Source organism: Phacochoerus africanus, chromosome 6 (assembly GCF_016906955.1).
Source record: "Phacochoerus africanus isolate WHEZ1 chromosome 6, ROS_Pafr_v1, whole genome shotgun sequence".
NCBI classification, from domain to species: Eukaryota; Metazoa; Chordata; class Mammalia; order Artiodactyla; family Suidae; genus Phacochoerus; species Phacochoerus africanus.
Genome location: NC_062549.1, coordinates 115596462 through 115610338, shown reverse-complemented (window position 1 = coordinate 115610338; position 13877 = coordinate 115596462). Strand labels below are relative to the sequence as shown.

Below are 13877 nucleotides of genomic sequence, written 5' to 3'. Positions count from 1 at the left end.
CATGTTCTTAAGCGTTACAATTTAACATTTGTAACCATGAGTCAGTGTGAAGTTCAAATGATGCCCCTCTTCTCTAATTCTCACCTCTTTATCACCATCAGTCCAATATCATCCTCCATCTAGTCAGTCTTCTATTCTCTTTCTAATACGCATCTGCATTCAGCTAGTCTTTTGCCTTCCTTGCAATGTTTTTCTTCCTATTTGTTTGTGAACAGCTTTTTGGGGAGGGGGGCGGGGAGGGAGGGAATTAAACTCCTCTCCCTGCTTTGAAGGCACCTTTTTATATGCTGCCTCCTACCTGCCCCATCTATTGACTGCTGGGCTTTGCCCCAAATTGTGATGGTGGATTCCACATCTCTGTGTGTACCTTGTGGACTCCTGAGGGCCCAGCTCTACAGGCCCGATAATTCCACCAAGTGATTTGGCCCACGCATACTAGTTGCTTATGGCTAGCAGCTGTTCTGACTGGCTGGTGTCTGTCCTAAAACAGTTTGTTAAATATTTCGTGTGCCGTTTCTGAAACCATCATTTTCTTGCTGGAAACTGCCAACTCTGTCGTCGTCTTTTTTCTTGTCTAATGCGTTTTGATATGTCAAGCTCAGTATATCCTGTGTTAGCTCCTCCGTTTCCCTAAACCAAGTCTGCCTCTAGATTGCACGGTGAGCATTGTCACTGTTCCTCTCACTAAACTTTAAATTGCAGCGTTGTTTTTGACCCTTCCTTTTCTCTATTCCCCTCCTTCTGTAGAATTAGCTCCGCTACATCTACTGCCTCTCTCCTCTCCGTATCAATTAGTTCTTGCTGAATAACAGTAATTTATGATGTCTCGCGTGTGTGTAAGTTGACTAGGTGGTTCTTCTGCTGGTTTGCCTCTGGAGTAATCATTCAGCCACAGTCAGCTGGAGGATCAGCTCACATGGTTGGGATGGCTTGGGACAATTAGAGCTCCCCATGTGGCCTTGCATCCCAGTTAGCGTCACAGTTACCATCGCAGATTTTCAAGAGATCCAGACCCACTGTGCAGATGCTAGTCAGACGTTTATTGTGTCTTATTTGCTGACATTCTTCTGGACAAAACAAGTTATAAACCAATTCCATAGGCTGTGTAGGAAGAGATTCCACAAACATAGGGATGCTGGCAAGTGTCCTTCATAGGGTGGCACTTCTTGTTACCATTTTACCATAGTCTCCTAGCATTAATTTTTATTGCTGAAACTCTAGTTCAGATTTCCTTTTCTTCCTTCCTTCCCTCCCTCCCTCCTTCTTTTCTTTCTTCTTTCTTCTTTCTTTCTTCTTTCTTTCTTTTTTCTTCTTTCTTTCTTTCTTTCTTTCTTTCTTTTTCTTCCTTCCTTCCTTCCTTCCTTCTTTCCCTTTCTTCCCTTTCTTCCCTTTTCTTTCTTCTTTCCTTTTCTTTTTTGGCTGCCCAGAGGCCTATGCAGTTCCTGGGCCAGGACTCATATCCAAGCTGCAGTTGCGAGTTACCCCACAGCCTGTGGCAATGCCACATCCTTAACCCACTGTGCCAGGACAGAGATGCTGCTGATCCTATTGAGCCACAGCGAGTCTCCCTAGTTCCCATTTCCATCACTACTCTGTTTTACCCCCGTACAGGTGTTCCTTTTTTTCTGTGTCCTTTATCTTCGTCTTTCAATCCATTTGCTCTACTCCAAAAGCTCTAATCATGTTACCTTCCTGCTGAGAAACAAACAAATGGATAGAAGCCTTCTCTAGCTGGACATAGCTTTCAAAAGAAAGCTTTCTTCTCCCTGACTTTGAGAGACCCCCGGTATAGCTTTCCTACTTTAAGCCCTATGGAAAATGATGGGTCCTCCATGTCTAAGTAATGTTCTTCAAAAGTGTATTGATTTCCTGCTGTTATCCTTGCCCAGTGGATGTATTGTTTCTTAGGTAGAAGCCATATCACCTTATCTCTTTGGTTAAAATCAAACCCACTCTTCAGGTCACTTTTACCTATTACCATGGATCACCAAGGATTTTCCTGTTAATGAAATGCTAAAGCACTTTCCTCATGTCTCTTGTGAGATAGTGATCATATCCTTCATTTTATTATTGTTATTTGTATTTGCGTGTGGATGCGTCCTTTCTGTGATTTAACATGGGAAAGGTGCTACATCAGGCGTCCAATAGAAATATAATGAAAACCACATAAATGTTTTTTAAAAAAGTTTGTAGCCAGTTTAAAAGAAACACACACACACACACACACATGCAAAGAAAAAACCTGGAAAATTTAATGTTAACAAGAAATTTCACTTCTCACAACGTGTAAACAACATGCAAATTAACCTTTTACATTTTGTCACCCTCACTCTTCAAAAAGTGGAGTATCTTTTATACACAGAGCACATTTCAGTTCAGACTAATGGCATTTTAAGTGTTTAATAGTGAAGTGTTGCTTGTAGCTACCATGTTGGGCAACCCGTCATGAGAATTCTATGAGACTCATTAGTGTAGTATAGAGAAGGTTGACTTGTGGTGGGTTGATTGTGAACTTCTGGCTTTATCACTTAAATGAGCTTGGACAATTCATTCAGTCTCTCTGAGCCCTGGTTTCTTTTTGTATACAAAGATATTTCAAGGGTTAGAATTGACCATATTATATAGTTTCTCACATAGTGCTCATTTATTTAAAAAAAAAAATCCATGCAGGCGTGATATAAGCTGAACCAGTACCTTGCATAATACCTGCAACTTAGAGTCTATTTGTGAAAACCATTTATTGGTCAAATGAGCCATCGTACTGTTTGTGTTGCTAGGAACATTAAATATGAAATCTGCTCTTAATAAGGTTTATCCAGAATGCCAGTCATGTAAATCCTTACTTTTTATAACATTAATCCAATATCACTTAATAACATCCCATAGGTTAAAACCTGCCATACAGAGGAGTACTTAACGCTGGCTGGGAATATCAATATAAGTTTCATAAAGGTATATTTTCAACTGCATATGAAAGTAGGAGTAGTTACTAGCTATTGAAGGGTGATGCAAGAAAGAAGAAAAGCCCTGGAAAGTCATGAAAGAATAAAATTGCTTGTCAAATACGCAAAACGTTTATTTTTTGCAGCAGATGGATATTGGGGACTCTGCACTTGTGTTCCGCCCCTCTAACAATTTGAAATATTGAACTCCTAACTCCCCATGGTATGCTATTAGGCTGTGGGGTCTTTGGGAAGGACTTAGGTTAAAGTGACGTCATGAGAGTGGAGGCCCCATGATGGGTTAGTGTGCTTGTACGAAGAGAAGGAAAATCAAGATCTCTGAGCTCTACACTCCGTGAGGATACAAGAAGCTTGCTGTCTGTGAACATGGGATGGGGCTTTCGCAAGACACTGGAGCTGCTGATAGTGTAGTCTTGGGTTTCCCAGCCTCTAGAAATGTGAGGAAGAAATATTTGTGCTAAGCCATCCAGCCTGTATGGCATTCTTGTTACAGCAGCTGGAACTGAATGAGAAAATAGGACACGGAGTATATGTTCACGACGTGGGCTGGAGGAGGGACCGAAGGAGAGTGTTGGGATTCACAGAGTGCTCTCGGAACCCCCTCCACAAAGCCAGTACTTCCTCATTTTTCCTCATCTTAGTAAATGGTGTCATCAGATACCTGTTTCTTTAGTTTTTCTCTTTCCCCCAGTCTTCGGCGCTAATCTATCGATAAACCGATTGCTTCTCCACCTCTGAGATATATTCTATCAGGGGCCTAGGCCAGGCCACTTTCCTCTTTCACGGACCACTACAAAAGCCTACCTGATCTCTTGGCCCCCAGTTGTGTCCTCCTATGATCCGGTTTTTCACAGCAGAGCAAGAATGACTTTCTTGGAAAGGAAATCAGAATCTCTTCACTCATCCTCTTTCAGCCTCAAAAGGCCTCTCTTTCCTTATGTTCTACAAGGTTCTACATGAGCTGGCCCACCTCTCTGATTTCATCTCATTTTACTCTCCCCTTTATCACTCACACATTGTTTAGCTGCACTGATGTTTAAATTTTGTTCAGTGTCACTTGAGTATGCCATGGTTGTTCCTACCTTGGGCTTTTGCTATTGCACTTTCCTCTTTCGAGACTGCTTTTCCTCTGATCTTCAAATAAGTGGGTCCTTCTACTCCGTCCAGTTCTGGCTGACAATCACTCCCTCTGAAACAGCTTTCCTGACTATTCCCAGTCTAAAATATGGGGATGGGTCAGTCCTTTTCCCTTTTACTGCACCGTGGGATCATGCTAGTTCTCACTGCTCTCTTTAATTTAGTATCGTTGTTGTTATCATTCCTTCCTGCTATATTTCCCTTACCTTCCCCTAGAATGTAGGCTGCCTGAGAACAAGAGTCTTGTCTGTCTTGTTCATCCTTGTATCCTGAGTATCATGCCGGCATTTAGCAGAAGCACTCAGTCACTACCTGTTGGATGAATGGATTAGGTTTTTCCCACCTGTACGGTTATGTCTTTACTAGGATTTCTTGTACCTTACGAGGGAAAATAGATGCGGATTCATTAACTTAGTGTTCTGGCAATTATAAGAGACTTTTTGCTAGAAGGAGAAAAAAAAATCCATTCTTTCCTGCTACAGCCAGTGCATTTTCACATGAGTTAATGTAAGCGTGGGGAAAAAAAAATCTGTCTCCTCAAGTCGTGGTCATTTAACTTCCAGATAACTTCCTAAATCTTAGTGGAGAATCTCAAGTATCTAACAACTGGGGTAGGAGGTACCAACTGAACTGAGTTGAATAACATGTGTCTTTTTACAATGGAAACATTGCACGTGTTTTCAGATAGTTAGGGCAACATTTTGACTGTGAATTCAGTTGGCTCTAATTCCGCCTCTGTCAGTGAAGGACTTCAGAAATAACATCTAATCCTACCTAAACAATACATGATTAAGGCCTTTCTGCAGATAACATGCCAGATGTTTAAAAACTTGCTCTTCTTTCAATAAGGAAAACATTGTCTTAAAAGGTCATTTAGATAGTATTTCCTGGAGATTGTCTGGATGATCCTCACCTGTTTAGTGTAATTATCAATAGTTCTTTTCGGAGAATGCATTCACGGTTTGTGCTCTAAGTATTTATTCATGTCAATATTTGCTTTGTAAAATATGCTTCTTGCAGGATTATAAATCCTTGCCGGGAAGACCGTTGACAACCTCAGAGCAAAATGAAGTTGTTTCTCCTGCTTTCAGCCATTGGGTTCTGCTGGGCCCAATATGCCCCACAAACCCAGTCTGGACGAACGTCTATTGTCCATCTGTTTGAATGGCGCTGGGTTGACATTGCTCTTGAATGTGAGCGGTATTTGGGCCCCAAAGGATTTGGAGGGGTACAGGTGGGTATGGTTCGCAGGATAAATTGGAGATTTTGCCGTGCTTAGAGTAAAAGGTATTGCGATCTGTGTCTGTGAAGCTGGGACGTTAGTTCACAGGTTAAGTACGCGAAGTAAAACAGTTTTCTGAAGAAGAAGCACACGTGAAATTGTTGGCAACTCACTGTTTTATTTCTAATACAATATTTTTTAAGCGGGACATTTCCACTGTGATATTGATATTCTTACCCGGTTGTAAAGAAGGGTGGCAGCATATACAAAGATTCAGAAAAGAAAAAAATGCTGTGTTACTGAATAGTTTCCAGGATGGTCAGTGATACAGAGGGAGCCATAATTTGATACTTACTAAGGTTGTTTTATTTGCAGGTCTCCCCCCCCAATGAAAATGTAATAGTCACTAACCCTTCAAGACCTTGGTGGGAGAGATACCAACCAGTGAGTTACAAGTTATGTACCAGATCAGGAAACGAAAATGAATTCAGAGACATGGTGACCAGATGTAACAACGTTGGCGTAAGTGAATTACAGCTTCCTTTAAAAATCTTGTGTAGAGAACTCATTTCTCTCTCCTGTCTCAATTTCCTCTTGAGAAGAACAGTTTTCCTATATTTTCGAGGTCCACTGCATGCTTTAGCTCTCAACTCAAATGTAATTGTTGTCTTATGTTTGACTTTGGTAAGCATTTGTGTATGTGCCCTCTGTCTACTACAGGAGATATAAGTAAGAGTTTAAGGCCATGAACTTACTGATGAAGCAGAATATCAGCTTTGACCCCATATGACCCTACACCTTTCTGGGGGACATTTTTTTGGAGTTAGAAATTGGAATTCTGGTTACAGGTTTTGCTGTTGCCTTAATGTGGCTTGTGTCCCCACCCATAATTGGGGGGGGGGGGGGTCTTGCTTGCTGTAGGTCCTTTGATGGTAAATAATTCCATAACTATTTTCTCTTTGAGGAGGAGCGTAATGAGCGAGAATATCTACTTTTCCTTCTTCTGACCCTACACAGGTGGTAGAGACTGGCTGCTTATTTCTAAGGACGACCTATGGACATGTCAAAAGTCAATAATCGCTCCGGCCTCAACTGATTCTTACTGACTGCCATAAAAAGGCTGTGCTTTTTTTTCGTGGTTATGGTAGTTTGGGGTTCTCTCAGTGTATCACACACGCAGGTAGTTGGCCAAATGGCTAGAACGCCTGTGGGCCTTCCCAGTGATTTCCTCTCACACTTGACCTTTGCTCTTCTGGGAAGCTAAGTCATAAGATAAGGAAGAGGTATCTTAGAGTGTTGCTAACATGCGGTACACCTTGATCAGGAGTCTTATAATTTCTGCCTCTTTAGAAGGTAAACTGAAATAGAACCTTTGACTTTCAGGTGCGTATTTATGTGGATGCTGTCATTAATCATATGTGTGGAAGTGGTGCAGCTGCAGGAACGGGCACCACTTGTGGAAGTTATTGCAACCCTGGAAGTAGGGATTTTCCAGCAGTCCCATTCTCTGCTTGGGATTTTAACGATGGTAAATGTAAAACTGCAAGTGGACAAATTGAGAGATATAATGATACTTATGAAGTAAGTAAAAATAATAATAATAATAAAGAACTATCTGTGCTTCTCAGCATGTAGCTTATTGCTCTCCAATTAAGAGCTATTAGTCCAGATTCCTTAGGAAAACAGGGTTCCAAGTCTGACTGTTAAAAATAAGAACCTGGAGTTCCTCTGTGCCTTAGCATGTTACTAACCAGACAGAGTGTCCATGAGGATGTGGGTATGATCCCTGGCCTTGCTTCGTGGGGTAAGGATCTGGCATCGCCCCAGGCTGTGGTATCAGTCACAGCTGCAGCTCTGATTGGACCCCTGGGCTGGGCACTTCCATATGCTAGAGATGGGGCCATGGAAAGAAATACAGTAAAATAAAAGGAATTTCAGGGCAATGCTTAAAATAGTGTTTTCCAAGTTGAATTTCTCCCAGTGAAAAAGCTCATCCTCTTTACTTCCTACCTTCTCCCTTTTCATACTAGAAAATATTTTCAAGGCATGCGCATATGAGGATGGCAGTCTCCTCAGAGACCAAGGCCTAGAATGCAGTAAAGGAATGTCTGTTAATGAGTAAATGAATGCATAATCAGGTGAATGCTCAGGGAAAGATGATGTTTTCTGTATGAGTCACACCATTTTTGCCTCAATAGGTCAGAGATTGTCAACTGGTTGGTCTCCTTGATCTTGCACTGGAAAAAGATTATGTGCGCTCCAAGATTGCTGATTATCTAAACAAACTCATTGACATTGGTGTAGCAGGGTTCCGAATTGATGCTTCTAAGCACATGTGGCCTGGAGACATAAAAGCAGTTTTGAATAAACTTCACAACCTAAACACCAAGTGGTTCCCTGCCGGGAGTCGACCTTTCATATTCCAGGAGGTACCTCAATGTGTATACGTGCATGGAAAACCCTGTAATGTAATTCGCTAGAAAAGCAGTAGCGGGTTTCATTGAAAGTAGCATTTCTGTGTAGATTAGCGGCTACATCATTTACACAGCAGGGTGTTCTTTAACCCCCTTCGAGTCAGAGGTGGCACATCTAGCTGTATCACAAGAGGTGTTTGATACAAACGCGGAGAATCTCCTTAGCCTGCAGACAGCTTGTGGCATTTATCAGCTGCCCAGAGAGCATTGGAGAAGACGGGTGGTAATGTAGTTGTTGTCCTGAGCTAGTCTGTGTGACTCACTCTTGGCTCTAGCACTCTCAGCTGTGTTGGTTTAGGCTAACTAACTTCTCTGGGTAGCAATTTTTTTTTTTTTCCAAAATTAATCGAAAGGGGTCATGGTAATGTCTTTGAAGGATTAAAGAGTTAATATTTATCAACCACGTAGAAATACCGTCATGCAGATATTAAGTGCTGTTATAAGTGTGAGCTATGCTTATCATTGACATGTGAGACCACATGAGGCCAGTAATTTCACAGGACTACAGGTCATTTTGTCCCATCACTTGTACTCTCTTAGCATAGGCGTAGCAAAGAAACAGGAATCTTGCTATAAGGAAAACCGTTAGGGGCATTTGGTGCAACACAGACAGTATAAAGCTATTCTCTGGGTAATGTTAGTTTACCTTGTTAAAGTTCTTCCTTAACATGAGAGTTTCTTCTCCATTTCTTCTAGGTGATTGATTTGGGTGGTGAGGCAATTCAAAGCAGTGAGTACTTTGGAAATGGCCGCGTGACAGAATTTAAATACGGTGCAAAACTGGGCACCGTTGTGCGCAAGTGGAGTGGAGAGAAGATGTCTTACTTGAAGTAAGTGAAATGTGAATTATGCTTTGATTTACTTCACACATATTTGTGCCATGCCCCAACACGGGTTATCTTCTCAAGGCAGATGTCTTTCACGGATTCAATGACTCATACGGTGTTATAATTCCCCAGACTGCAATTGATTATATTTCTTATTTAGAATGTCAGCCACAAGGAAGTCTGTCTAGAAAGCCAAAACATAGAGATTTGCATCTGTGTATTAGAGGAGTCTACTAGACCTGACCAATATTGGTATATGATCTGTTAGTGCTAGGTTATTATTCAGAAGATTCTATTAAGGATGAAGTCGCTGTAATGTGGTCCTACTGTAGAATTTAGATATATTAAGAAATTAATTTCAAACATAAACTCTCTATCTTCTGCGAATACAGTATGTAAGCCTTCTTTTATCCCCACTTGTCATTCTGTAGAGTGTGATATCAATGTTCGTTCACCCTTTGGAAATCCACCTCCATCATAATATACCCAAACTCTTCGAAACTAATTTCCGTCACACACACCTTCTACCTGTAACATGAATGTAATTGAAGTCTTCCTACATATAAACACACATGGAATGTGTCTGAGGATCATATATCTATGTAATTTATGTTTCAAAGGCCCTACGGAATAATCATTTCATTAGAGAATTTCCCTGGAGGGTCCTCTACTGAAGGAACGACATGTTAGGTTACTCTGCAGCTGTTATGAAAGAATGCATTTATTTGAATTTAACGTTCTTTTGTTTGTTTTGTAGGAACTGGGGAGAAGGCTGGGGTTTCATGCCTTCTGATCGAGCCCTTGTCTTTGTTGATAACCATGACAACCAGCGAGGGCATGGAGCTGGGGGAGCATCTATTCTTACATTCTGGGACGCTAGGTAGGAAACACAGTTCCCCGATTTTGAAGCTACCCTTGACTGACATTAAAATATTGCTTTCTTCTGTGATGATGGTATTCTGTGCCTTTTAGACTGTACAAAATAGCAGTTGGATTTATGCTCGCCCATCCTTACGGATTCACACGAGTGATGTCAAGCTACCGTTGGGCAAGAAATTTTGTGAATGGAAAAGTAAGTTTTGGTGTTGTCCAAAAAATATCTTTTTCTCAAGGAGAAGAGGTTTTACTTTCACATGATGCCGTGACATACACTAGGTATTTTGTCAAATATTTAGTGAAGGCCAGCCTGTTGCAGGGCTCTTTTAGCAATACCGTGGATATTAAAAGTAAAAACGACTGGTCTCTATTGACCAAGAGTGGGCCAGCTATTTCCAAATATGGTGAGCCTACTTCCTGCCCCCAAATAACCCACTTGAAAGTAAGGATACAGCGAGTAAAATAAGTATGCTTCTCATAAGTACCTACTTCATAGCATTGATATGAGGATTAAAAAGCCACACTTGCCAACACCTTTAAAAAGTACCTGCCCACAGCACAAGGAAGATAACAAATATTGGTTAAATCCGTTTCTAAAAAGTTTTGTGCTGGCGTGCAGAGAATTTGCCTAGCCGAAGGGAGGTTCAATAGGGAAAGTAGAAGAAGAAGGAAAGTGCGTGTCTTAAAGAAGAGCTGTTTGCAGTCTGTTCTAGGAAGGAGAAAGAGGAGGGACGTTTTGACAATGTGGCAAAGACATGAATCTGAGCAGTAATTTTAAAAATGAACTGAGACATAGAGTGTTGAAGTATTTGGAAAGTTAGAGGTACACTTTCTCTTTAACCGGAAGATTTCCCATGCAGCCTCAAGTAGCAACTTCATACCTGAATTAGAACATCGTCTTCATTGCACCCAAGATAGGTCTTTCTCTACTTCCTCCTAGATCCCTTTCAAATTAAGAAGCTCATTCCTTTGTCGAGGACCTCGTTTTGTTTTTAGCGAGCTTTAATATTTGGAAGATGTCCCCTTCTCCTGAGCCTATTTCCTATAATTTTCAGTAACTGGCCCAATTTCTGATGGCAGGAGTCATGGCATAAGTCCATTCTCCCTCTTCCCATAACATTTCCAAGACATTTTAGGACTTCTGCATGCTAGAAACGTTTGATTTGTCCACTGTTTGTGATACGGCATGATTTTAAGACAGACTCTGATAGTCTTCCTAGGCATAGTCTGTTGTTTATTTAATGATTAAAATTGCCAGTCGGAAAAATACAGTAGTGGAGTTCCCTTATGCCTGAGAAGTTAAAGATCCAGCATTGTCACTGCGGTGGCTCAGGTTTGATCCCTGGCTAGGAAGTTCCACATGCAGTGGGTGTGGCCGTTGAAAAACTGAAGAAAAAAGAGAACTGCATTTAAAAGAGAAACGCACAATATTAAAAGTTTGGTCAGGTGTGTAAAGATTATTGTGGTGTTTTGATTAGTGCCCTTACTCAACAAGGAGGAATGACAGAAAGTAATATTTGTTTAGCAGATTTTTTGAAGCATTTTTACCTAAATTATTTCAGTTTAATAGCAACGAAGCAAAAGCTTCATTTTAAGAAGAGGAAAATCAGGCACAGAAATGATGAATATTATCTAAGTGTTCTTGGCCAGTTGTCATAGAACCTGCTGTTTCTGACGCAAAAGTCCTTGCCGTTTCCACGACATTACATTATCTATGTACAAGTGATGTTAAGAAATCATTGCAATTCGTTGGAAAGAAAACGAGAGAGTAAAAAAAACCAAAACCAGTCATACCCTTGTTTGAAATAAGGGCCCGGAGAAGGTGAAGTTTGGAAGGAGAAAAGTAAAAGTAATGAAGGAGTTGGATTCTAAATGAAGACACCATGAAGACCCCAATAGAACAGATTGAGTTTGGGGAACATGCTGTGTTAAAAATGCCGTCTTTTACAATGATTTCTTTTTGCCAATCAAGGATGTTAATGATTGGATTGGGCCACCAAATAATAACGGGGTCATTAAGGAAGTTACTATTAATGCAGATACTACCTGTGGCAATGGCTGGGTCTGTGAGCATCGATGGCGTCAGATAAGGTGAGACTACTTGTTTAGAGGTATCCTCCCTCTAATAATAAACCTTCTTAAGACTTTATCTGAAACCATGGGATTACTCATCAACGTTTCACATGCCATTTTGTTTTAGGAACATGGTTTGGTTCCGTAACGTGGTGGACGGCCAACCTTTTGCAAACTGGTGGGATAACGGAAGCAACCAGATAGCTTTTGGAAGAGGAAACAGAGGATTCATTGTCTTTAACAATGATGATTGGTAAGTTGATACCCATTTGAAATAATGTTTGTGCTTTTATATGCTCTTGGTTTATTGCTGTTTTCTTTCTGCTCACCTAATTTTTTCATAGGTGAAAAAGTCTGATTTTTCCAGATTTTTCACCTGAAAAATCCTCTAGTCAGTGGATTAAGAAAACATAGTGATGAGAAAAGGGCCCAAAGAAAAACATAGCTTTATTCTTTTGATCTGCTCCTTATAAGCCCTCTCCTAAGGGCTTTCTGTTCTGCGCAATTACTTCCCGTGCACTTTTGTGTATCATATGCAGATAGATAGGATGCCCGTGTATATGCTTACATATACACACTTCACACAAAATACACAAAGTAGTTAATAGAAAAGTTGTGAAATCCCTGGAAGAATGACTTACAGCCTTTGTTGAAATCAAGAAAAATTCTGCCTCAGGACTAAAACACCTTTCTCTCTCTGTCTCTCTCTGGCCTATTCTGGTCTCCAGTGCTTTTGATTTTTTTCTAGTTCTGTTTTCACTGTCCTATCTCTCTGTGACACATAATGTTTTTTAAAGCTCATGTGTAAAGAATATGTGTGTTACATTCAGTGATTGACCTCAGGAGAGTTCAGTTCTGAGACTTCTCCTTACTGACTTTGCAAGCAGTTGACATTGTCAGTCCAGGGTCAGCCTCCAGTCATGATTAGCTCATTCTAGCCCAAACTGTATTTTACTGATGAAAAATAAATCAAATTCATTTCTTTCTTGCTCAAAGAATCCACGGCTGGTTCTTTAATTTCTATCTTTTATAGATGGGAAGAGCAAAATAGATTTATGAGATAGCTTTACCTTTTTTTTTGTCTTTTGTTGTCGTTGTTATTGTTGTTGTTGTTGCTATTTCTTGGGCCGCTCCCTCGGCATATGGAGGTTCCCAGGCTAGGGGTTGAATCGGAGCTATAGCCACTGGCCTACGCCAGAGCCACAGCAACGCAGGATCCGAGCCGCGTCTGCAGCCTATACCACAGCTCACGGCAACGCCAGATCGTTAATCCACTGAGCAAGGGCAGGGGTCGAATCTGCAACCTCATGGTTCCTAGTCGGATTCGTTAACCACTACGCCATGACGGGAACTCCAGCTTTACATTTTAAAACCATATACTGCTTCACAGAAATGCAAGCGACTTTTTATCTCCTCTTGAAAAGAATAAATTTTTGAGGAAATAATCAAATTTAAATTCTTGGAAGTAATCGGTATTTTCTTGTGCTCAGATGAGGACACATTTAAGATACGTGCGTTTACCACGAGAAGCACTTTTCTCTAAGAGAGGCGATCCAGTCCAATTTGCAGTGATACTCTTCAACCTTAAATTTTTTAAGAACAATGTTCCCTATTGACTGGGGAATTGCTGTGTTTTCTCTAAGAATAGTTCTGGCCCTGAGGAAACGATTTACACCCACTGGAGAAGTCCTTGTGTTGTATTTTCCTTGCACGGAGCCCCCGACTTCTTAGAGTTCTATGGCTCAGAGTTAAGCTGCTTGTTTTAGAGATGGCCCGTGTTCCTGCTTTTAATTGTGTTGAACTCAAGTTACATCTTAACTTTTATTTTACAGGCAATTATCTTCAACTTTGCAAACTGGTCTTCCTGGTGGCACATATTGCGACGTCATCTCTGGAGATAAAGTTGGGAACAGTTGTACGGGAATTAAAGTCAATGTTTCCAGTGATGGCAGAGCTCAGTTTTCTATTAGTAACTCTGCTGAAGATCCATTTATTGCAATTCATGCTGAATCCAAATTATAAAATTTGAATTAAATACATCTTCCAAGAGCAATAAGAAGTGTTTGTTTCCTTTCTTTATGTATGCGACATATAACTTCCTACAGTTCATTAGTTTTTGGTAAAAGCTGTCATCAGCAATAAACTTGGAAAACTCAGAAAAGCACGGAAATGACATATATGATTATAAGATGATCGCAAACAACAGTTTGTCAGGTGGCAGAAGACTCACATTAACCTCTTTGTCAGAAAAGTTTCTACGAACTCAGAGAAGCATGCTGACAAGTATTTTTTTGGCCATGAACAC

General features: G+C 40.7%; 1 protein-coding gene across 1 annotated transcript in view; it reads left to right on the top strand.

Annotated features, from left to right (window-relative positions):
* LOC125129921 (pancreatic alpha-amylase) overlaps nucleotides 1-13628 on the top strand; it is a 50250-nt gene extending 36622 nt beyond the window's left edge. Inside the window, exons 2-11 of the mRNA XM_047785167.1 lie at nucleotides 5121-5334; nucleotides 5698-5844; nucleotides 6706-6903; nucleotides 7521-7751; nucleotides 8493-8626; nucleotides 9381-9503; nucleotides 9596-9695; nucleotides 11472-11590; nucleotides 11700-11825; nucleotides 13405-13628. Of these exons, the coding sequence (XP_047641123.1) occupies nucleotides 5167-5334; nucleotides 5698-5844; nucleotides 6706-6903; nucleotides 7521-7751; nucleotides 8493-8626; nucleotides 9381-9503; nucleotides 9596-9695; nucleotides 11472-11590; nucleotides 11700-11825; nucleotides 13405-13594 (1536 nt within the window). The 5' untranslated portion in view covers nucleotides 5121-5166 and the 3' untranslated portion in view covers nucleotides 13595-13628. The remainder of the gene's footprint in view (nucleotides 1-5120; nucleotides 5335-5697; nucleotides 5845-6705; nucleotides 6904-7520; nucleotides 7752-8492; nucleotides 8627-9380; nucleotides 9504-9595; nucleotides 9696-11471; nucleotides 11591-11699; nucleotides 11826-13404) is intronic.
* Nucleotides 13629-13877: the final 249 nt, after the last annotated feature.